At 36.4% G+C, this 25366-nt stretch overlaps 2 protein-coding genes across 2 annotated transcripts; one reads left to right on the top strand and one right to left on the bottom strand.

The window, feature by feature from the left end:
- Positions 1–1863: 1863 nt before the first annotated feature.
- On the bottom strand, positions 1864–7158 carry sco1 (synthesis of cytochrome C oxidase 1). The gene is made up of 7 exons (XM_083566700.1): positions 6824–7158; positions 6592–6705; positions 5585–5675; positions 5022–5219; positions 4839–4931; positions 4357–4472; positions 1864–3820 (listed from the first exon to the last, which is right to left on the bottom strand). Exons 1-7 carry the CDS (start codon positions 6953–6955, stop codon positions 3683–3685), a joined length of 882 nt encoding a protein of 293 aa, XP_083422826.1. The 5' UTR covers positions 6956–7158; the 3' UTR covers positions 1864–3682.
- A 52-nt stretch (positions 7159–7210) lies between these two features.
- Positions 7211–24681, top strand: tbl3 (transducin beta like 3). The gene is made up of 23 exons (XM_083566644.1): positions 7211–7613; positions 7780–7831; positions 7923–8018; positions 8134–8181; positions 8296–8437; positions 8526–8610; positions 8840–9010; positions 10239–10314; positions 10406–10502; positions 11346–11557; positions 12873–13014; positions 13220–13278; positions 13573–13679; positions 14610–14745; positions 15528–15758; positions 15922–15992; positions 16883–17039; positions 17505–17563; positions 18054–18157; positions 20672–20743; positions 21105–21263; positions 21932–22025; positions 24080–24681. Exons 1-23 carry the CDS (start codon positions 7582–7584, stop codon positions 24414–24416), a joined length of 2739 nt encoding a protein of 912 aa, XP_083422770.1. The 5' UTR covers positions 7211–7581; the 3' UTR covers positions 24417–24681.
- The last annotated feature ends 685 nt before the right edge of the window (positions 24682–25366 follow it).

The raw sequence follows: 25366 nt of genomic DNA, 5'->3' as shown, positions 1-25366 counted from the left end.
AATTTAAAATATACTTGTGTCCATTTTAATTATTGAATATTATGCTTTCACATTTTATTATGTTTTTATTACATCTAAAATGTCTGTGCATGCTACACTTAAGTGGAACTAAAGGACCTTACTGTAGTGTGATATTTACAGTGCAGTGTAACGATAGATACACTGACAATCTGCTATAATATCTGTTCAGCCATCTGTAATAAAACCTGAGCTACACAAAGTAGAGTAGTTGCATTTGACTTAATTTATCATGATGTCAGAATGTATGGCAGCTGTCATCACAGATGGAATTAGAGAATGACCTCCATCGGTGCAGTCACGGTTAAAAACAATTTGTGAAAGTGTCCTCTAGGGTGCCTTTACAGTACATACAACTTCCTATAAGGATGCTCATACAGTGTTGCACTTTTGTTTCCCTTTCAAATGGACAAAACCATGATGAAAAGGCATCTATGTTGCAGCGACATGTAAAATTGGGTTTTCCCTTTGTGAGAAAATATGGTGAACATCCCCCAGGGTGCCTTGACATTGAGGTTTCCCTATATGTAAGGAAACATAACATGCCTAGCTGGGTTTCCCTCCAGTAGAAAAAAAAACTATTACTTTTCCTTATAGGCCCCTGCATGCAAGAAAATGAGATGAAGTGTCTTCTCGATGCTCCTGTAGAATTTTTTTCTGACAGCCCGTGTACATCCCTGGCTGTCATGACAGTAGAATAACACATCACTGCAAGTACACAAAAACTGATGGCAACAGTCTACGTGGTTGTTTATAGATTATATATAATATAATAATAATTATGTAAACTAGATAAATCTGTATATCTTATATGGTTTATTTAGCCCTGTTGTACTTTTCATAGATTTATAATGTGTTTTTAAACAATGAGTAGACTGTTTCTTCTTTACACAATGACACTTTGTTTGCAGGTCACATGGTAAGGCCAAAAGCCAGCTGAAATCCTTTTTTTAAAAGGATGCACATGCATTTTGGCTGTTACTTTATGTGTTCACTGAATAATAAAGTTGCCCACTTGGGCAAAAGTACTAATATGACATCCTCCTCAAGATCCCATATGAAGGATACAAAGTGTATAATGATAAGCACAGGATTGGTGTTAAAAAAATTTGAAAAGTAAAGGAAAAAATGCAGTAAAATATGCTTATTTATTGTAGCTACACATTTTGTATAGTAATGCTTTATATTTGAAGAGAAGGTTACTTTTATAGTTTCAATCATCGGCACTTGAAGGGTTATTCACGTGTGCGTTAAGGGTTTTACTCCAAATGTGAATTAGATATATTTTAAAACATGAATAATCTTATAGGTGGATTAGGGACAAGTAGGGCCCCTGCTATGTGAAATATTTATATCAAATCCAGAATAAAAATGAATTTCAAATATATCAAATGTTTTACATTTGAAACCAGCATCAGATCTGACTAATTAACATTGTATTTAAGATTCTGAAAATATGAAATGCAACCTCACATGTTATCCAAGATTCTGATCAGTTTCTCTAAATCCCACCTGCCTCCACAAAACATGGCCTGGTGCCTGTAGCAGTCAATGAGTGTACAAATGCTTTTTTTTCTTGTCATGTTGCCCTACAATGAACGCTTCAAATAGTACATTATTCACAGCATTCTCTCATGATCCATGCATCCATGCCTGGTACAAAATTGATAGTACTTACTTTAGATAAAAAACTAAAGAGTAACACATTATACTCTGAGGTGATTAAGTCAACCATATGCAACTAAACATGTTTGCCACAAAGCAGAAGTCTTTAGTCTCATCCTCAAAGGAACAGAATGGCTACAGGCATTAATCCAACCAAACAGAAACCACAACTGACTCCACTTGTTGTTCATCTTAGTTTTTAATCAACTATGAAGTGTGTCTCCTAATTGGCTGAAATGAAAGACTGCAGCAAAATCAGCATTTTATGTCAAAGCATGTTCTCCCTATGTATGTGAGGGTTTCCTTCAGGGTCCCAAAATATCGTTGTAGGTGGACTGGCCTGTAGTATGAATGAGCAAGAGAATGTGTCTGTATGGTGCACTGCAACTACAATACTGTATTTCTGGGATAAGCTTCTGGACCACAACTAACAACTAACGCAAGATAAAGTGCCTGCTAAAAGTAAGAATTAGATAGTGCTGAGTAAATAGAAGTACGTATATTTTTTTTTCTAAATTACATAATCTGGCTGTTTTGTTGTGTAGACTGTTTTCTGACTAAAGGGAACCCTCTGTTGGTTAATTTTTGTTACTGCACACTGATGAATTTGGGTCGCACAGAATATCTTAAAATAATCAGTAATTTTATTAATTTTTTTAAACATAATCTAATAATCTATAATTTCAAAAAACCATCTCTCAGAATTCTGGCTTGCCTTTAGAGATTCATTTTGTCTAAATATATGAGTACAGCGAAAGAAGACACTTGTGTTCCTCTATACATATCTTTTGTACACCTTTTAGGTTTTCTAGTTTCTGCAGCTTTCTGGAAATGGTTGGCAGGAATGTTTCATATTTCCAGTATAGGCTGAAAAGCAGTAATAAATGTAAAACCTGGATGGTCAATTGTGGATTTATAAATAATTATCATACAAAATGTAGGATTTCACCTGCAGTTTTTAGTCATCTGTTCTTTAGCTCTGGTCTGTATCGAATATGTGCATGTATTGCCAAGTATTAGATAGTACGCTTAAAATAATAAATAAAATCTGCAGCGTGTTACCATGTGATGCAAGTCTGAAATCTGTTAAGCTATTTTGAGTGAATCTGTTTCCATGGCATCCTGGGCAGCATGTTGAGAATAAATATATACTATTCTATTATAGATAATGCTGTAATGTGATATTTGTGGTAATAAGAGTTAGGGTTCCAACAAAGTGTACGTGGCCTTTGGCTGATGGATCATGCTATTAATATTTCCAGAATCAAGCAAATTGCATAGTTTTATAACTGATAGACTTGTAGAAGGGATGACATCAACTGCTACATGTGAGCTCAGATCAGGTGAATCTACCAGAGGTGTACTTTTTATTAACTTACTCCTCCTAATACTTCAGTTGCTTCAAATTCTGTGGTCTATGCTTAAAAAACAACACGGACATTTTTGCTATTGTTGGTGAGCAGGAAGAGCTGTAACCAACCTTGGCACTACATCATAGTACAGTTGATTGCTATTCCTCCATGGACCTAAACAACATCAAATAAAGATTTGGTGATAGCAGTCTTTTTTTTCGGTTCTGCTAAGAAGCAGTCTGATACTAGATCAGCAGGAGACTTCCTGAAGAGAAATGTCACCTTCCCAGCAGGTTAGGACAAGAAAACCTGCTCCTGTCTGCTGCAAATAACTCGGAGAACAACTTGAGCAAAATCTGGGCACAAGAAATGCAGGATTCAAAATATGCTGCAGATTAAAAATAACTGCTTGTATTCTGCTTGGTTTCTAGTTTTGGAAATCATTAACAGTTTGCAGCCATTAGTTCACACCAAGTCCAAATCTTTACAAATATAAAGGTGTTTCAGAATACCTTTACAGCTCCGGTAAAATAAAATAAACAATAATAAAAAAAACAGAGAATGTCTTTTACTTAAGACCCGTTCATTTAGAGAAATGAAAAGCAATATTCTATACAGAAGTTAATGTCTCTGGTGATTTCCATCTTTCACTGCTTGCCGTGTTTGTGCTTCCTCATGTGTGATGCAATGGAAGAGGAGATCTCGGCTGATTTCTTGTTCTGGCCGTAATAGTCCACAAACTTTCCATCAGGACCCACCAGGTACATAATGATGGTATGATCCACCTGTGTTTGTGGCAATAAAAACATTTTTGATTGAACGAGGGCATTTAAACTGTTTATTACAATGCATTTTAAATAGCAACTTAGTTTCCTAAAATACATTACACTATTACATTTATGGTATTTGGCAGATTTCCCTTATCCAAAGCAACTCATGATCTCATTAATACAACTCAGCAGTTGAGAGCTAAGGGTCTTGCTCAAGGGCTCTGCAGTAGCACCTTGTTGGTGCTGGGATTCAAACTCAACAACCTTTCAATGAGAAGTTTAACGTATTAACCAGAGGTACTTCTAACCATTTTACCAGAAAAAAACTATACTGTGTCTACTACTAAATAATTACTAAACACACCATCAAATACATTCCTTGAACAGATAAACATAATATGCAGAATTCTTCAAATGATTTAACTTCACTTTACAGTTAAAAAGTCTTCTGTATTAAAACCTTCACCCCCACACACACACTGTATTGGACTTGGGATCAATGCAAAATGTAGAACCCCATTTGTATGATTTTGAAAAAATGCAAAACTTACAATGTAGTCGTTGTCTTCGTCTTTTGGTCCCTGACTGAAATACACTCTGTATGCTCTGGACACCTGCTCGATTTGTGCCTTGGTTCCTGTCATGCCTATCAGCTTTGGGGAAAACTCTGCAAATACCACAAAAAAAGAAATGGCTTGTAGGTATTAAAGATTAAAACTTGAATTTTGAGGCCCTAGCAAGGAAGTTGCTTAACAATGTATTACCTTAAAAATATGTTATTAAATGTAATGTATAAACAACAAATCCCATAACAAAGACATCATACAGCAGCTTGCCAAGGTTTGTTTTTTTTTTTGGTTTTTTTTGCAGAGGTCACAAATACATAGTTTGTCCTTTTCCCTTAGTATATATTAATGCAGTAAGCTAGCGATACATTATTATGTTATCAGCTTTTAGTCTAGATTCTTTAGCTGGAATTAGGTAATGAAATCAAAATATGATGATGCTGTACAAAGAGACAGTAGCCAAATACCTTTGACATACGCTGTCAAGGCCTCAGGTGTATCTCTTTCTGGATCGATCGTGATCAGAATCGGTGTTAAATTTGGGAGTGTTTTTATCCTGTCTGTATGAAAAACAAATGATCACACTTGTTAGCAAAGTAAATCCACTTTGACTCATGTGGAATCAGGTGGTGCTTGAAACAACTAGTTACCAATTTCATCTACGACTTCAATCATTTTCTCCAGCTCATCAGGACAGATATCTGGACAGTGTGTGAATCCAAAATAGATCAGCACCCACTGGCCGAGGTAGTCTTCACTTTTTGTGGGTTTGCTGTTGTGATCGATAAGAGAGAATGGGCCTCCAAGAGATGGTTTTCCCAAAGACTTTGTTCTCTCTCTTTCAAACTCTATACCAGGACACAAAAACACTATTAAAGCATTCGCTGCATGACTCATCGTGTGGTACTGTACATACTGAAAGGCAATTTTAATACTTTTAATACTCGTACTGTCTATATTGTCTTACATTGTCTGTATTGTCTCGTAGAGTCTGTTTTGTCTTGTATAGTCCAAACTAAATGTGTAGTGTTATTTATGTCTGTACTTTTGAGAGTCACTAACGACTGGAACCAAATTCCTTGCGTGTGTTAACACACTTTACCAATAAACCTGATTCTGATTAGCAGCTCAACTACAAAAGATTAATAACAAACAGTAGATTTTATTTGATTAAGATTTTGATAACAAATGAAAAAGAAATGCAAAGTCTTACTTTCTTCTTTTTCTTTTTTAAAGTATTTCATGCCCAGAAGAAGAGTTCCACCCAAGGCAAAGGTGGCAGCGAGAGATTTCCATGTGACTGGCTATAAATGACACAAAGAAGCAAGAGACTACAGTTAAAAGTCTCACTAAGTATAATACATCACATCACTATATGTCAAACCTACCATTAAAACAGGTGGAATTAATCAAATGAATCGTCTAGTTAACTATCAAGGGGTGTTCTATATTATGCAGCAAGTGAACAGTCAGCTCCCAAAGCTGATGTGTAGGAAAAAGAAAAAGCATACAGGAAAGGCCCTGAGTGATTTTGACAAGAACCAAAATGTGATGGCTAGACGACTGGTTCAGAGCATCTCCAAAATACCAGCTCTTGGGTGTTGGTTCCAGTGATAAGTGGTCCAAGAAAAGACAACCAGTGACAGAATCATGGGCTCATTGATCTGTGTGGGGAGCAAAAGGTTAGCCTGTCTGGTCCAATTTCATACAAGAGCAACTGTTGCAAAAATTGAACTATTTTGAACTAATACACTGCTTCATTGCAGTAGTATTCCCTTATAACAGTGGCCACATTTAGCAGAATGATGTGCCTGCCAAACTGTAGAAATTGTTCAGGAATGGATTGGAAGTATGACAAAGGTGTTGTCTGAGTATCCGTAAAAAGTGCATCGGAGTTGTTTTGGCAGCACATGTGTAATAAGTACTCATTTATCCTATGAAATGCCATTGAATGGTCAGCATTCTCAAATTGCTGTTGTATGTGAATAATAGAACACAGGATGTAAATAATCAAAGTCACAACAAGAGATGCATTACATAATGACATTCTTTTCTTTGTAAGCAATAGACCTAGTGTATAATTAAAAAGACTAATTCTAGAGAGCATGTCAATTGCAGGCGCACACACACACGACACTCATTGTTGTGAATATTTTAAATAATTATTAGATTTTTTTTTATAATATAATTTATCTTTTAGCAGATTGCATGGATGCTTACACCAATCTTCTTCTCTGTAGATTTGTTGTCTCTGGATGAAGGAGGTGGAGGGACAGAAGACAGTGTCCTCACATTGGGAAATGCCATCCTTCTGCATGTGAAGGCTACATTCAGCTGCAGATTTGCAAAAGGCAACATAATGTCATGTATTATTTTGTCATATCAGCAATTATAATAATAAACAAGTAAAGAGTTACACACAGATTGTATCTGTAGAATTAGGAGGACATACCGGAGTGCAAGTTCCTTTCTGGATCAGGTGTGAACAGGTTCTGTAGCAGAAACTGCGGCTGGAATGAAACTTATGCAGAATGAATGGCTTGTACATCGGACACCTGAGTCCCTGTAAAACCAGTGTGGCCATGGCGAAGTATAAACGGCTTCCAGGTGAGTTTTTCTAAACGGAAACGACTTGCGCTAACACGGCTCACCAATCAATAATCGGAATGCCATAAAAAATAAGATTCTTCATCAGTGCATGAAAAACCAGCCCACAGTTTTAAGGTCAGTCCAGCAGCATGACATGGAGTGAAACGAAAAGCGGATGTGACGTTGCTTTGTTGGACTACCAAATGCCTTTATACTCCCTATATTTGTGCACTACCCTAGACAGGATAATGCAGTCTCCATAGTGCACTAACGAGGCGATAAGAGGTTATTTGTTAGTAGCTAAAAACGCGACTGCGCATTTCACCGATTCCTAAGCAAAGTGTTAATAAATTCGTAAATAACAATACAATAGATGTGTTATTGATCAAACAAACAATATATCAAATATATTAAAACATTAACTGGAAGATAGGTTGTTGTGAGCGAGTTTTGTATTTCGGTGACGTCATATTTTCGCGACGCTGCCCAGTCGGAACACATGTAGAGTGCGTGATGGAGAATGTGCTCAGTTGAAGTAGGAATGCTGTAACTTGAAATATATAATAATTAATCAAGGCTTTCTTACAAAAAAAAAGGGGGGGGTTCTGAAAACTTGTGGCCATGGCAGGCAACAATATGCGGTTTAAAACGAAGTAAGTTTGATGCATAATCTTAAGCAAATGATTTTCGAACTTTGTATATAATCCTATGGCGAGCTGCAGCTCTTTTTCTGGTCATATCGCTAATTGAAGATTTTCACAAGACAAAAGCTGTTGTATTTTCAATACTAATTTAACACTAAACCTTATCTGCTTTTAGCTATACTGTCTCCAGCAAAATCGAGCCTTTCTACAAGGGAGGGAAAGTCCAGGTAAAATATTTGTGCTAATATGCAGCTGTGAAGAAATAACTCTGTGTTTGTTTGTTTGTAATTTTGTTTCCCCTCTTATATATATCTAAAGATAAGCCACGACGAAAAGCACATCTTTTGCATCTCTGGGCCACGAGTGAACATTTTGCAGATTTCCACTGGCAAAATTGTTCACAGTATTGAACAGGTAAATGTTTACAGTGTGTTTATAGACGTTTCCAACCTCTTATTGATAACATTTAACGTTTAATAACACAGACAAGGAATACTACAAGGAATAAGGATTATTTTATTATGTATAGGATGATCAGGAAGACATCACCTCGTTCTCTCTCAGCCCTGACGATGAGGTAGTTGATTCTCTTTTGTCATTTACATTACTTTTTCTACAATCTTCCATTACTAAACCATATTTCTCAAGGTTTCAGCCATGAGATTACAAAGTTTTTTTTATGTTTTTGCAGATACTGGTGACTGCCAGCAGGGCCCTGCTACTGAAGCAGTGGGACTGGAAGCAAGAAAAGTGCACTCGCTCATGGAAGGCGATTCATAGCGTGCCTGTGGCCAGCATGACTTTCGATTGCACCTCTACTCTTTTGGCAACTGGTAGGACACAGTTTAAACATGCTGTAAGATACGAATCGTTTTACTGGTACAGCGAAATATAAACCTTGTTTTTAATTTGTGTTTCTAGGGGGTTGTGATGGCACTATAAAGCTGTGGGACGTAGTCAAACAGTACTGCACACACAACCTAAAGGGCTCATCTGGGGTTGTTCAGTACGTAATGAAGTGCATATTTATCTGACTGAGGAATATTTAATATTGTATTTGTGAAATATCTACTTAAATGATTTCACTTCTTTAGTAAAGGCATCTGTAAAAATATACCTAAACTAAGTATTATACATTTTGCTAAAAAGCTTTTATTTCTTGTATATCTGAAAACTTCAGGATCACTGTCTATAAATGATATGTATTTATTTATTTACTCCCTTGCCTTGTTTAGTTTGGTCCAGTTCCATCCAGATATCAGTCTGTTGCAGCTCTTCTCTTCCTCCATGGAGTGTGGAATACGCATTTGGGACCTGCGTACCAGCAAGTGCATCTGTGTATTGGAAAGCCACTTCAGCACTGTCACATCACTGGCCTTTTCCCTCGATGGTCACACACTTATCAGGTACATGGGAATTTTGGTAATTAAAAGGTTAGCAGAATATTTTCACATTCCAAAAAAATGGAATTAATGTGGCATTATTAGAATGCATTCAAATCTTCATTAAGAAGATTGTCATTGTCATTTAAACCATATGTTGTACAGTACACAGTAAAACGAAACAATGTTTTTCTCCAGGAACAAGGTAAATAAAATTATTTAAATAATTAACAAAAGGAATACAGGACTACACAACTCTAAACTAACAACTAACACAAAGTACACAAGCGCAACATTTTAGTGCTAAAAGGGAAGGGGGAAAAAAAGAGACGAGACAACATAAGACAAGGAAAACCAGTAACACAGTAGTGCCAACCAGTACAGTACAAAAGGTTTTGCAAAAAGGATTGTCCAAATACAAATAAAAAATAAATGCTGTACATGTAAATATTTGGCTGGATGTAAACTTTTGGTGTAACAGAAGTGTGCAAACAGCAGTTTATTCATTTTTTTCTTTATTAATTGTGTGTATCAGCTTGTGCACATGAAAAAAAATTATTCATAAAAAATAATTGTGTGGGAAGCAAGAAAAACAAACCTAATTAATTGTGCTGCTAAGCAGTATGTTTCTTGAGTTAGTCAGTATGAGATTTATGGCATGTTAAATTTAAAATATCGAATTGCTAATATTCCAACATTGCGATTAGACTGAACAAAAGCAATGTGACCTCCTACTTTAACACATTACTTTCATGATGATGATGATGATAATAAAATAACAATAAATTTATGACATTTGTCAGATGCCCTTATTAAGTGAGACTTGGTTACAAGCGGTGGCAGCTTGGTGGTGCTGGGATTTGAACCTGTGTCCTTCAAATAAGAAGTCCAGCATCTAATCCACAGAGCTACCATATAATTTAAACAAATAAGCTAGGTAGAATAGTAGTTAATAACTTACTATCAGGTGAAAATGAATGTAAAAAAAAAAAAAAAAACAAAAAAAAAACAACAACAACAAAAAAATGCATCACATGGGACAGCAAAAGTAGTCATTTATTCTGTACTTATGGTCATTTATTTTTTTTAAATACATAGTATAGACTGTTTTCAGTGTCACCTTACATCTTTGAAACAGGATGTGTATTCATAGGACATTTGATGGTAATTGTGCTTTAAACTTTTTAGTGCTTTAATCCTTTTCCTTTATCATTAGCGTCTAAGTCAAACTGTGATGCTTTGTTGATTCCAGCTCTGGACGTGACAAAATCTGCACTGTGTGGGACCTGAAAGAGAGGAAAGTAAAAAGAACTGTTCCTGTGTACGAGGTAGGATTCTGCTTAAGAAATCTGTATATTTTATAATGTACTTTATTGTATTTGATGTTTATTTTCTCTTTCGTATTCGTTCTGTTTTTAGGCTGTAGAGGGAGTAGTCATTCTCCCAGAAAAGGAGGATTACTCTAAGCTTGGTGTGAAAAGTAAAGAGCTACACTTTGTCACTGCTGGCTCTAAAGGTATACATCTTACATTCATTATTAAATACTGAATCACGCTATTGTTTAGTGATCTATTTACTGGTTTATGTAAAATACTCGACAAATGTGTAATATACTGGCATGCTGTGTTGTTACAAAAATATTGGGACACTTGACTTTCCGAGATATGTGTGGTTTCCACAAAGGTGGAGGCACACAATTGTAGACTGTCTTTGGATGCAGTAGCAATACTTGTTAATTCCATTTCAACTAGGACAGCCAAACCTGTTCCAGTATGACAGTGCTTCTGTGCACAAAACCAGCTTCTTGAAGATATGGTTTACAAGGGTTGAAGTGGAAGATCTTGAGTGACCTGCTATGGAGCTCTGACCTCAACCCAATTAAACACATTGAAATGCTGACTGCACCCAACTGGTCGAAAGGCCTCCTCACCCTGACTTTACTAACACCCTTGTGGCTGAATGAGCAGAAATCTCCACAGCGATACTCCGAAGTCTATTGAATCATCTTCCCAAAAAAGTGGAGGTTATTATAACAGCAGATGGGGACTAAAAGTGGAATGGGATGTTCAAAAAGCACATATGAATTTTATCCTCAGATGGATTCATTGTGTCTATTTTGCATTTTTATTTAGCTTTAATTTTAATTTAATGGAACTCATTTTAACTGCTCTTATGAAACAACTTATTGCACGTCATGGAATTTTTTTCATTGTCACATTAAGTTTCCACTTTGTTGCCATGTAGACATAAACATAGATTGTCTCTCTTTATTGTGGCATTTAATGTTATATTATTAACATGCCCAGGCCTTTGTGCAGTATTGTCCAGTGCATTCTAACTGACTCCTCTTATTTCTTAGGTGTGCTGAGGGTGTGGGAGTCGAGTTCGGCTCGGTGTGTGTTCACCCAGACGCTACCAGATGCTGCAGTGTCCCAGTCAGTTCAGGAAGACGGGGATCCTCTCAGCTTGATGTACTGCCTGTTACTGCCTCTTTGCAACCGCCTGGCTATAGTCACTGCTGAGCACAACATCCTGTTCTACCAGCTACCGTCCCTCACTGTGCAGCAGCAGGTGAGTACTGAACACTCACAAACCCATTTAAAATAAATGTGCCTCCTGATCACTTCTCCTAAAAACTTGTGAATCCCAGACAGTAGTAGGAGTGGTAATGGTACAATCTTTTTATCCAATCCTGCTACATTAATAACACACACAGGTTTACACTGTGGAAATCAAGTCATTATTATTTGTCTTTTTCTCACTATAGTTAAGCACTGTGTTGATTTGATGTTTGGGGTGGTTAAATATGCCCGAATTATAATTAATTGTCTGTGAAAATGTTAAATGTTGTATTATGCTGTAAAACTGTTAACACTTTTATCCAATATAAGTAGGGGTTAAAATCTTTAATCCCCCCCCAACTACACCTTTGTTTATCACAGTTGGGTGACAATTATGTGCTGCATATATAGTCTATTATTTATATATATAATTTTCTCTAATGCTTTTAAGTAAATCTACACTTTATCATTTATTTTGGAAAACTGTCACTCCACCAAATTTCAATGCAAAGTATCTTATTTTTTACTCCAAAACATTGTTCCTTGCTACTTCTGAGTCAATAAATAAATTGCATTAAATGAGAACCTGTCACAAGACACCATCAGAAAACTTTCTTATTAAAACAAAAGCAAGGAACTTTGAATGCTGTAAATAAATCCTCATAGACCAAGTACATTCATGCTTTACTTTTGAAGTAGTACATACTTTCATTACATAAACATTTTTTTAGGTATAAATGTAAAAGGCAACCTTTTTCTGGACTAAAGATTTAAATCAGGTTTTTTGAAGTCTTAATACAGTCAACCACTGATAATTCACAGTTCGGAACTCACGGCTCGGAAATTTCGTGGGTTCAAATTTGGAACCTAACTAACAGCAAGTTGCGGATTATCTTAAAATCTGCGGGAATCTGCAGCGGGACCAAATGTTCCGGAACATCAGGAATAACATTTTAAACTATGCATTTCACTAACAAATTTCATAAAAAAATTTTAAACATTATTGAATTAAAGTGACAATGTCTAGATGAAGTTTAGATCACTGAGGTACCATTGGGACTGCGGGGGTGCGTCCAAAATTCATACATTTTTGGAACTCGCAGGGGGTCTTAGAACGTAACCCCAGTGATTTCTGGTGGACCACTGTATATTAGCAGATTACTAACTAACTTGTCCCTGGCTCCTTGAAGGATAAATTTGTTTTAGATTTATTCCCAGTTTCCCATGCTGTAGTCATTATTACATTTGATATGATATGATATAATATATGATATGCAGTTATTTTAAAATAAAAATGCCTGCTGTCTTTTATGCTTTTTCTAAAGTTTGTGGGCTATAATGATGATATCTTGGATGTGAGGTTCCTGGGAAAAGAGGACAGTCACATCGTAGTGGCTACAAACAGCTCGCAACTCAAGGTGTTTGAGCTGGCCACCAACAGCTGCCAAATTCTCTATGGACACACAGGTGAGTGATGATCAGCAGGTGGCACTTTAACAAGCTGTAGGTTTGAGTCATGTAAATCTTGTGATCAGGATCGTTGTATCAGTGTGTATGATAAATAAATATATTCAATATATTCAGTCGATCAGCAAAGCTGTTTATTTCATCCTCGTTTTTAAATCCTTTTTAGCAATTTATTTTTTAATGCCTGATTATTTTTTCCTTACAGACACTGTCCTGTCACTGGCTGTGTTTAGGAAACGTTGCACGTTTGCAAGCTGTGCCAAGGTGATTTTTTTTTTTTTTTTTTTTTTTTTTTTTTTTTTTACACACAAAGTGAATGAAAAGTTGAGTTTAAATCCCAGCATTGCCAAGCTGCCACTGCTGTGCCCTTGAGCAAGGCCTTTAACCATCATCTTCTTAGTTGTAAAAATGAGAACTGTAATTTACTCTTGATAAGGGGGTCTGCCAAAATGCTGTAAATGTAAATAGACCAGTCCAGTTACAGAGATGTTTTGGCATTTTATTTGAAAAGTCTTGCTTCCTGTCTAAAGATGATATGTGTATGATGTATTTGTACAGGATAATTCTGTGCAGGTGTGGAAGATGGACCCAGTGACTGGTCACGTACAGTGTGTGGCTGAGGGCCATGGCCACTCCAATGCTGTAGGCTCCGTTTCCTGCTCCAGGTCACGCATAAAAGCTTGTTTCAATTATTTCTACAGAATAGAAGCTCTCTATCATGCTAGAATATAATACTATCTCATGTCAGGTATGTTCCACGCCACATAACGATAAAAGTATAAAATGTGTAGTGATGCATTCTTTAATTATCAAGGAAAGTAAATTGTGGAAAATGAATAAGTATTTCAGGAAATAATTTTATATCATATTGTAATGCTTCTATATCACTTGCTGTAAAAAAGTTGTACAATTTACATTTCAATCTGGGACTTGAACAAATTTTTGTTTTGAATAAGTACATTTCTTATTTGTGATCTTTGGATCTGAGTGCATTGTAAATACTACAAACTGCCTCCTGTGTTTAGTCTGCATCAGTTTGTTTGTTTATCTGCAAATCGGTTTCTATTAAATCAGCCCTGTGACCTCCTTACTAAAGCATCCGTCTAATGGATTTGAAGGGCTTATACGTGGAAGCACAGACTATTCGATTTTCTAGGGCTTGATTTCCAAGCATAAGATGGATATTAAAACTTAAATTAAAAAAAGATATTTGTTGGTTTCTTTTGGCATAATTGTGTAATGTAATACATGGAGCAAATGCTAATCTTAAGTTTTTCAGGAACCACTGATAGCTCCAGAATCGCACTCAGATCCAACACCGGCACAGATAGTTTAAAAACATGAGCTACTTTTTACTTTTAACAGTAGTTACTAAGTCAGTAAAACTTTCTCATTGCTCAGTGGTGAGTCACCTCAAAGCTATGAGGTTTTTTTTAACTTATGTTTGACCTCTTTGAGGCTGCAGATTTATTCAAACAGGTTATTATAAGAAGATAAAGGGGAAAGGCGAATTTATTAATATTATCAATATTAACACTTCCTGCTCACTCTGTGTGTGTGTGTGTGTGTGTGTGTTTGTGTGTGTGTGTGTGTAGGTTAAAGAAGGCCTTCTTGGTGTCTGGCAGTCAAGACTGCACTATTAAATTATGGGATCTGCCTGATATTCTTCCTGGTCTGGGCGACGAGCCAGCCCAGCTTACTGCTCGGATTACTGAAAAGGCTCACGATAAAGTAAGTCATTGTTTTCAATACTTTCTTTGTCATGACTGAGTGTAGGTTTTACAGCAATGTGTTCGAGGTCCTTTTAAGTTTTTCTTTTAAGGAAAAATGTCCTTGGTAAGAAGGAAATAGTGTCAGGTGTCATGCAGCCTGGTGTGTCTGAAACTGAAAATGAATGCTTTGTTCACATTTTTAAAAAGCATGACCTTAAATGTCACAAGCTTAATGTTGCAGCAGATTTGATTTACTTTGGCGCACTTGTATTTTAAAACAGACCTGAGGGAATGATTTTTTTTTATTGATTTTTTTAGCTTTAAGTAGATTATCAGGGAAAGGAAAGCAAAACTACTAGCAATGATGTGATGAGTATCACTAAACAAACACTACCATTGTCCTTTTTTTTCCACTATCATTTTTGTTACTTATGGAAGAAAGTGACCCATTAAATAAACTATAAACAGACAAATTACTTCCTGTTTCCAGTTATTTGATAAGTCACACAATCATTATACAAGTTATACAATACTGTACTACTTTGCTATTAAAATATCAAATCTATGTTTAACTTGTATAAATATATATAGTTAAAAAAACTCCATATTACTAATACTAAAAATTGTATTTGAGTGTAATGTCACCTGTGCGTGTGTGTGTGTGTATAATATTAAATATATATTTATATATATATATAAAAAAAATTATATATCTGTGCAGAAGTATAACCCATTTTCCCATATCACATTCTCAATATTTCCTCTCTGCTATTTCTTATGTTTTGTCATGCTTGTTTTTAGGATGTAAACAGTGTGGCTGTCTCGCCCAACGACAAGCTGCTAGCTTCAGGTTCTCAGGACCGCACGGCTAAGTTGTGGTCTCTGGCTGACATGAGTCTGCTCGGAGTGTTCCGAGGTCACCGGCGAGGCGTCTGGTGTGTGCAGTTTTCCCCTGTGGACCAAGTGCTGGCCAGTGCCTCAGCTGATGGTACAATCAAGCTCTGGGGTCTTCATGACTTTAGTTGCCTCAAGGTATTTTGCATATAAGTGAATAGGGGGTTACGTAGGCAGAGGTTTTAACAATAAATCTGATACAATTAGAAAAATATAATGTTATTTGGAAAGCTTGTCTGTTGCTGACAATGGCAAGCGGAGGTAAAAAAAAAAAATTCTGTTTTAATCTTACTTTCTGCAGACATTTGAAGGACACGACGCCTCTGTGCTAAAGATAATATTTGTCAGCCGAGGCACTCAGATAGTCTCTGGGTAAGCCAAAACGTTTATTCCACTATTGCCTAATAATTTAAAACACACCCACCTACCCACACACACGTACACTCCTTCACCTATTTACACATGCACACAAGACAATAGACATAGCAAAATGAAAGATGTCTTATCTCATTGCTTTGAAATAACTACCTAATTCTGATCACGTCTCACATTTTTACCAGCCTAAAGAAATCTTTAAATAGTTCATTTTTTGCAGGCTTTCCTTGTAATGATATATACTTACTAAAAACCTTCATAAAAAGACATGTACACCTGCACATTTATGCAGTTCTCTTATCAGACATCCATGTTGCAACAGCACAAGAGCATGACATTTTTTTACATCAAATATCACAATGGGGTAGAAATGTGATGAATGTAATGGTGATTATGGCATGGTGGCATGCCATGTGTCCTTACTTGACTTTTTTGTTAATCATGGTAATAAGGATTTTAACTTTAGTTCCGTTTGAATCAGTCTTGGTTCTGTTGATGTTCGATAGTTTGTTTTTCAATTATTTATTGATGTTTTTTCCTTGCACCATGCTGTGTAACCTCCAGAGATTGGGTTCTAGGAGATCAGTAGTTTCCAAGAACCATGCCACCATCACTGAGATCACCTTTCCTGCCCTTTGTGATGCCTGATGTGAGCACTAACTGAAGCTATTATAGCTAACCGAAGCACTATAACAGCATGATATTATTATTAAACTGCCAATTTGTCGTTTGTCTTATTAATAAATGTGTGAATGAGCAGATGTTCTTATTAAAACAGCTGCTGAGTGGATTAGTGCAAGACGGATCTCTTTTTGATACAAAAAATTTGAGTAAAAACAGGTATGTTGGTTTTAGTGCAGTGAAGGATTGTCATCTCTGTTCTGTAGTGGTTCTGACGGTCTTGTGAAGCTCTGGACTATTAAGACCAATGAGTGTGTGAAGACCTTTGATGCACACCAGGACAAAGTGTGGGCTTTGCACAGCAACAGCAGCGATGACCTGATAGTCACCGGATCTGCTGACTCCAATATCACCGTGTGGAAGGTCCGGTCATGCAATGGTTTTTATACCACAATGTTATATAAAAAAAAAAAAAAAAAAAAAAAGGATGTTGTTTTGCTATGGTAATGTATCAAGAAGGCTAAAAGACATGCAAAAGAGCAAATGGATTACGGATGAAAAACTACAAATGAAAGTGGTGTTTCAGGTCATTTAGGCTAATTTAGTAAGCGAGAAGAAATTGATTAGGAGCTACAGAGCTTTGTTCTTCCACTGAGACTTTAGGTCCTGGTAATTTTGTATTATTTACCTGTAGGTAATGGAGTACAAAGGGAATTTATAACAATAGTATCAGTGCCTAAACTCAGAAGTGGACCCTTCTCTTTAACAAGGCTTGGTTAACCTTATTTCACTCACTAAAACCAGTGATGAGCTAAATATATGCATTAATGCAATCAGGGGAAAGATAACCAGTTAGATTTCTCTGATTATCTATCTACTTTTTTCCAGGATGTCACAGAGGAGGAGCTAGCAGAGGAGCAGGCAAAGCAAGAAGATCAAATTCTAAAGTAAAAAAACCTCTTTGGTCCTCATTGTGCTCATGTTATAGTAGAACAATGTCCACCTTCTGTATCTTAAATATCCTGTCTTTAGAATATCAATCATAGTTAGGAGTACGATGCTAGCAATGGAGAAGTATTTAGGACAAACTAGTGCTACAGCAGTTTCGTAATGAGCCAGTGTCAGGTTGGAGTTCTATTTCACACTGCAATCCGAGTCCATGGTTGGCACACGCTATTGAGGGGAATGAAGAATGAGTGGACTCAAGATATTTGCCAGTTGTCCAATCACAGCTAATCTGAGCCTGTGTAACCACCTAGCTGATTTCTGATATTAGGTGACCTATAATTAGGTATTTGACTGTTCTTTCCATTACTTTTAGACCTCTATTTTTACAGGTGATTCACAAGCAGTTTTTACTTTTGATTTTAGGGCAGCTTTTGGTGTTTTTGGTGCCTTTGCATTGCTAATCAGCATTCATTTAACTTTTTAATTCAGGCAGCAGGAGCTGTCCAATCTACTTCATGAGAAGAACTTTTTGAAGGCTCTGGGCATAGCCATCTCACTGGATCAACCTCATACTGTGTTTCGAGTCATCAAAGGTACACTCCTCCGCTCTTCCAGACTTTATTAACATGTCTAGCCCTAGATTTAGAGCTAGCTCTTCCCTATATGATACATGCTTCCTCAGACTCATTAAGCCAGCCTACAACATCATCTCACAGGGCAGCATATTACATCCCAGTATGCCCTTTTTTTAGTCAAAGTATGGTACCTGTCAAAAGTTTGGAAACACCCAGTCTTTTAGCATTTTTGTGCATGCACCTTTAGTTTATATGATAAAGGATTAGGTGTTTACAGCCTTTTACAAGCACTGTAGGTAAAGTCTGTGCTGCAAAGTGGACAGAGTCCTCTTTATGTCCTGCAGTGGAAAAATAAATATGCGGGATAGTATGAACATTGCTGCTTATGAAACTTCCATGCATCTGTACCTCCAGTAATCTTAGACCAACACCTCTTCTATCAAAGGCATTTAAAAATACTGCACTCCTTTTTTCCATTTGTCAAGTTTCCTATTGACCAACTCAACAGGTTTAACAACTGTCTAGTTCATTGACTCATACTTTTCCAATCAGAAGAAATTGAGCTGCATGAATGGAAAGTGATACCTGCTATTTTATGTAACACATTTACCTGTCTGGGTTTTTTTTTTTTTTTTTAAAAAAACACCATTGTTAAAGAAGCTATACTGTATATAACACAAAATTGCACCTACATTTAGAGATTAAATATTACTTGCATATTAGTTATCCTTATGAAAAAATACTTTTAAGAAAATGTTTTGCATTTCAAAAAAACTTTTAGGAAGGACAGCAGCAAAACAATGTACATGCGTTCCTCGAGTGTGTTTATATAACAACAAATCAGCTGTTATTAGCTAATTCTCCTGTTAAATATTTTTTTTTATAAAATTTTATTTACAAAAAACTATAAGTGACAAAAAGGTCACTTGAAGCTTTAGTTTTGTTGCTGCAGTGAGCATGTTACTAAGTAAATTTGTCAGAGCAGTAAAACTACTGAAAAGAAAACAACCATAATGCCACATTATATGTCTGTATCCAATATTTAGGAATAAGGGAGATGTGCAGATCTGCAGTAACTACAGGGGAATTTAGTTAATCAGTCACACAATGATGTGAGCAACAGTATGGTTTCATGCCGACGAAGTGCACTACAGACACATTATTTACTTTAAGAATATAGATGGAGAAGTATAGAGAAGGTCAGAAGTAGTTGCATTGTGTGTTTGTGGATTTAGAGAAAGCTTTTGACAGGGTGCCAAGAGAGGAGTTGTGGTATTGTATGAGGAAGTCAGGTGTGTCAGAGAAGTATGTGAGGGTGGTGCAGGACATGTATGAGGGCAGTGTGACAGCAGTGAAGTGTGCAGTAGGAATGACAGACTGGTTCAAAGTTGGACTGCATCAAGGATCGGCTCTGAGCCCTTTCCTGTTTGCAGCGGTATTGGACAGGTTGACGGACGAGTCTTCCTGGACTTTGATGTTTGCGAATGATATTGTTATTAGTGGTGAGAGTAAGGAGCAGGTTGAGAGGAGCCTGGAGAGGTGGAGGTACACGCTAGAGAGAAGAGGAATGAAAGTCAGTAGGAGTAAGACAGAGTACATGTGTATGAATAAGAGGATGGCAGTGGAGTGGTGCAGTTGCAGGGAGAAGAGGTGGAGGAGTTCAGGTACCTGGGGTCAACAGTGCAAAGTAATGGAGAGTGTGTTAGAGAAGTGAAGAAAAGAGTGCAGGCAGGGTGGAGTGGGTGTAGAAGAGTGGCAGGAGTGATTAGTGATGCAGGGTATCTGCAAGAGTATAAGGGAAAGTTTATAGGACTGTGGTTAGACCTGTAATGTTGTATGGTTTAGAGACAGTGGCATTGAGTAAAAGACATGAGGTGGAGTTGGAGGTAGCAGAGCTGAAGATGCTGAGATTTCTATAGGGAGCGACGAAGATGGACAGGGTTAGAAATGAGTTTGTAAGAGGGACAGAGCATGTAGGACGTTTTGGAGACAAGGTTAGGGAGGCAAGATTGAGATAGTTTGGACATGTGCAGAGGAGGGACATGGTGTATATTGGTAGGAGAATACTGAGAATGAAGCCACCAGGAAGGAGGAAAAGAGGAGGAGGTTTATGGATGTGGTGAGGAAAGACATGCAGGTAGTTGGGTTGAAAGAAGCAGATGTAGAGGACAGGGGGGTGTGGAGACGGATGATCCGCTGTGGGGACCCCTAATGGGAGAAGCCGAAAGAAGACGAAGAAAGTATCCTATATGTCTATATCCAATCTCAACCGGCACTGTTTTAGTTTCTCACTTGGCCACTGATTGATATTACAGTATTATAATGACCATATTGCCACTCGTAAAGACAAATCCCAAAGATGGCTCTTAAATACTGAGTGAGAGCTTAAAATTCAGTCAGTGCTTTCTTTGACATTATAGATTGACAGCTCTTGCAATTAAATTGTTAATTCCATGGTATGAGGCGTTACCTCTTCCTGCTGTTATGCCCTACGGTTAAAGGTGTGGCAACCTTATTTTCTGATGTTGGCAGAAATCCAGCAAGAGGAAGAGGCTGGGCAGCATCTGGAGAAAACCATCCTTAGACTACGTCAGGACCAGAAGGGTGAGCTCACACCACCAGTTACTGTATTTAAGCATATAACATCATTAACATCAACAATAACGTTTTTTTAAATTGGTTTAATTATATTATTGCATTGCTTTAATATTAATTATTACATTATTTAATGACTAGACTCACAAATAATTGTCTTCCGTTCTCCCCTGACCCACATCCATAAAAAAAAAATTTTTTAATTTTGAACAAAGATCAGTTTACCTTCTGTTGGATATTTCTGATTCCAAGTGAAAGAGTTTTTTTTCCCCCCACTGTTCAGGATTGAGTAAAACTGGACCCTGATCTTTATTCTGTTTAGGATTATAAGTAATCATCCAGTGACTTGTTTGTGTGCTTGTATGTTTAGAGTCACTGCTGAGATACTGTGTGATATGGAACATGAATTCACGGAGCTGTCTGAGCGCCCAGGCAGTATTACAGGTGCTGCTGACTCACTTAAGCCCTGACGAGCTGCTGCAGTTCCAGGGGGCACGCACTCATCTAGAGGGCCTCATTCCATATACTGGTTAGTAAACGTTGTCATGTTTCACTACATGAGGTTTGTTTTTTTCTTTTTGCATTAACAATTCACAAAGTCACTAAGGTATAAAATACTAGTGACAAAATCGAATGGCATAACCCCAATAACACGGTTTGCATCCATGTCTTGTATTTAGTAGTAGTTTGGTAATTTAAAAGTTTTTTGTTTTTGTTTTGTTTTTAACATTAATCAATCTTACACATTAATCTTAACATAATTCTTTTTAATAGTATTAAAAATGTTTAACTCCGAGTGCCACCATGTGAACATCCTACTCAAACTACAAAAGTACTCCATTTCTCCATTACTCCAATCCTTTTTTTATAATAGAATGTAATCTAGATTTTCTCACATTTTTCTCAATCTCAAAAATATGAATAAAAACTTATTAGAGAAGAGATTTTGAACAGAATTTCTGTACAATTTATAAAAACAACTGAAATAACTTGTCATTATGGAATTTGACTTTATACCCCGGAACAAAATAGCTCCCGTTCCTAAATTGGTTCTTGTTCAGCAGCTTACACAAACATAACCATGTATGTGGGTTGTTAATTATAATGTAATAAAGTAATCTCGGGTTTAGACTGTTTCAAGTGCACGATTTATATTTGATACTGACATGGGATACAACCATGGCTTTGCCTTTGCAGAGAGACACATGCAGAGGATTGGCCGTCTGCTCCAGTCCTCCATGTTCTTAAATTACATGTGGCAGAAGATGCGGGTGACGGGAAGCAAAGACAGGTAAGCAGATCATGAATTTCGCTGGATTTTCCTTAAAAAAAATAACTTAATTCTAAGATGAATCTATTTAACCTTTATTTGGGCTTTTTCCCAAGTGGGAATACTGTGCTCCATTTTATTTTTGATCAAGTTGATTTGTACTGTATTGTTTATTGTCTTAACTTTTATACTGGTTTATACTGATATTTTTACAGTATCACTATGATTCCTTCAAAAACATTTTGCAGTAACCGACAATGAAATTAAAGTCTGCTTTAAATCAAATTTCAACACTTGCTCAACACTTCGCTACCCTACTTGCAATGAGGAATTGTTTTTTTGTTTTTTTTCGTATCTTATTTTCATAGTTATTCACCTAGTAGAACTTAAATGATTTATTATAATACTAGAACTAGTTGTTCAGAAGGTGTGCAATATTTTTGCATAACATTGTCTTAGACAGACATTGCAGCTGTATGAACACTATGTTAATTTTCATGTACTTTCTCCAGTGAATTATTTTTCTATAGCAACTGTCACAAGAACTACATATCACATTAGTTGATTTGTTAGCCACAGTGGCAAATGAGAGGTAGCTTTAGCATATTTTGGGGAAATGTTTGCATTTTGCTATTTTAAATCCAAATAGAGACTCATCAATCACCCACCTATTGTTTTCTTTAAAAAAAATAGTTTATATACAAATAAAAACAGCAGATGGGTGGTAATACATAGAAATGCAACCAATAGACAATAATACATTTGTAAATCATTAGTAATACATAATATACCCTCTCCAATGCAATGTGAAAAGTCATATATACTCATTGTAGAAGAGGTTTCTGAACCACATTTTATTCATTCAAAAGCAGCAGAAAGACACACACTTGCTTATTTTCTTCAGCGGTTCTTTAAACAGACAAAACATTCTACATTCCACACTGGCAGGAAAGGTCTCACTGACACGCGAAAGATATTGTTTATCAACATCGTATTCTTTCATGCACATGATCAGTTACACAAAGAAACCAGTTTGTCTATAATATTTCCTTGTTTTATCCTAATTATTTATTCGATTTATTTGTATTTCTTTATATCATTTTTTTGCTTTTGTATTGTTTTTTTTCCTCATTTTGAATAATTTGTTATTTAGCATTTTTGTGAAAGATGTAACGTATTTTTTTCCCCAGTACTGTCTAGACAATTCTATAATTGCTATAGCATTTATGTCCAACTGCTATTATATTTACATATACATATATATACATATATATCACTGAATACTTTATAAAGACTTCTGTACACCTGCACATTCATGCAATTATCCAGTCAAGATGTTGATTGTAGGTGCTTTTAGTTAATTTGGCTGTTACATGCAAAATGGCCTGGTCTAGAGTAATCAAGGGTATTTCAGAAAGACGCTGCTCTCCTGGAATTCTTTTCAGCCTCTTGAGTTTACACAAAATGTTCTGAAAAGCAAAAACTTTCAGTGACCAAGTGTTATAGGTGAAGAGAGGTCAAAAGAGACAATTATGTAGACATTCCTGAGTCTTTCAGTTGTGTTGGACACTGTAGGGGTACTTGCTTGGTTTTATTACTATTAGGTAAGCCTATGGTTATAATTTTCCATGGCTATGAAATATGAATATTTCAACTCTATAACACAAGCTCAACCATATTTCTTTAGACCATTCACAGTATGGAATATAGCATGTCAGATGTTTAGCAGGTTAAAGAAAAGATAATGTCTTACTATTTTTACTCTTAACTGTAAAGTTATATTGAATGACAAGGGCATTAAAAATATTTTAATTAAATAATTTGAATGTCTTTTATGTACTCATGCTATTACCATTGATGCCTTTCACCAAAATGCTGTTTGTTTTATGAATCTATGTTTAAACCCTGTTAATCAGTTCGGAACAAAATGCAGCAATTGTCAGCAGACACCTTGTGCAATGATTCACCCATTGCACTTTTGTTAATGATCTAAAATGGATCATTTTGACAAACAGATCATGTTTGTCTTGGCATATATATATATAAACTGATCTTATCTATAATTGTTTCTTCAGTGGTGAACTACAGGAAGAAGAGATGGACACCAGCTCTCCGGGCATATTTATACAAGAACGGCAGCCAGGGAAGGAAATAGCAGGCAGACAGGAGGATAAAGTCAACGACAGCGATGAGGAAGCAGACAGCAGCGAAGAAAGCTCGGAGAACGACGACAATGACAGTGTCAGCGCCTTAAAAGGTGTTCAGACCAAAGCCAGGGGGGTGAATGGGATCAAAAACAGGGGTCCTGTATCCACCGAAGAGAGCTCAGATGATGAAGATGTGGACATTCCCACAGTTTCTTCGGGCAAGGCTACAGTGACCACTTCTTTTATTCTGTCAAATGCAAGCTGATCACAATGGCATCAAAAGTCATAGTCTTTTTATATAGTACTGAATGGTGTGTGTGCGTGTGCTGGACGAGCGCAAGCAGAATGCATGGTCTCTCTGTGGACAGCTGGTAATAGTCTGTACATCATCTTATTAAATGTACTATTATAAAGGAATGCTTAGCTTTTTTTTTTTTTTATAAAAAAAATAGATGCCACATAGAAAAAAAGTTACTTGTGCTCTTTGTTATTGTCTCTGAGAATTTTAAATAAATGTTCAGGTTCAAAAAGGTCTGGTTTATTATTGCATAAGATAAAATAAGATCTTTAAAGTGTCCTTTTATAGAAGCGTGAGCCTGTCTCCCAGATGGATCTTTAAAACAAACAATTATACTGTATATAAATATTTTTTTTTCTAGTCAAGCTAGTGTATGAGAAGGATGAGTTGCATATACATTATTGTATATGTACTGTTCTAAAGAGGAAAAAAAAATCAAACTCATGTCTGTAAATATTTGGACAGACATATAAAACAATACATTTGTCAAGCAAAATTTCAGATATCATTTAAGTCTATTTACATTTAAAGTGGGGTGTAAATATTAATGTTTTTTAACTGGATGATTTGTTGCTCAGCCATTGCATAGCCAGGTGTGTCACTGTTGCACTTTTAACTGTTAAATGAAGTTTAATATACAAGAGCTGCAAACAACAGCAAGATGAATTATAAAAAATAAAATAGGGCTAACTGTATTATCTGCTCCGATTCAGCCAAAATCCTTTCAACACTGTAGATGGGCAATGACCTGAAACATACATTTAAAGCACCTATAACATCTAAAGGAAAATGTTCTGAGAAGTCGAATGTCCTGAAGGTATTTAAAAATGAATTTTCCTTACTGAAGCCCGAACGATTCAAGAACAGGCAAGAGATGGCGTTAGACCTGAATGTCAGAAGCCCAGTGTCTGGTGCTT

The sequence above is a fragment of the Silurus aristotelis genome, assembly GCF_946808225.1.
Source record: "Silurus aristotelis genome assembly, chromosome: 17".
NCBI classification, from domain to species: Eukaryota; Metazoa; Chordata; class Actinopteri; order Siluriformes; family Siluridae; genus Silurus; species Silurus aristotelis.
Note: the sequence above shows the minus strand (reverse complement) of the source record. Positions and strands in the feature narration are given on the sequence as shown.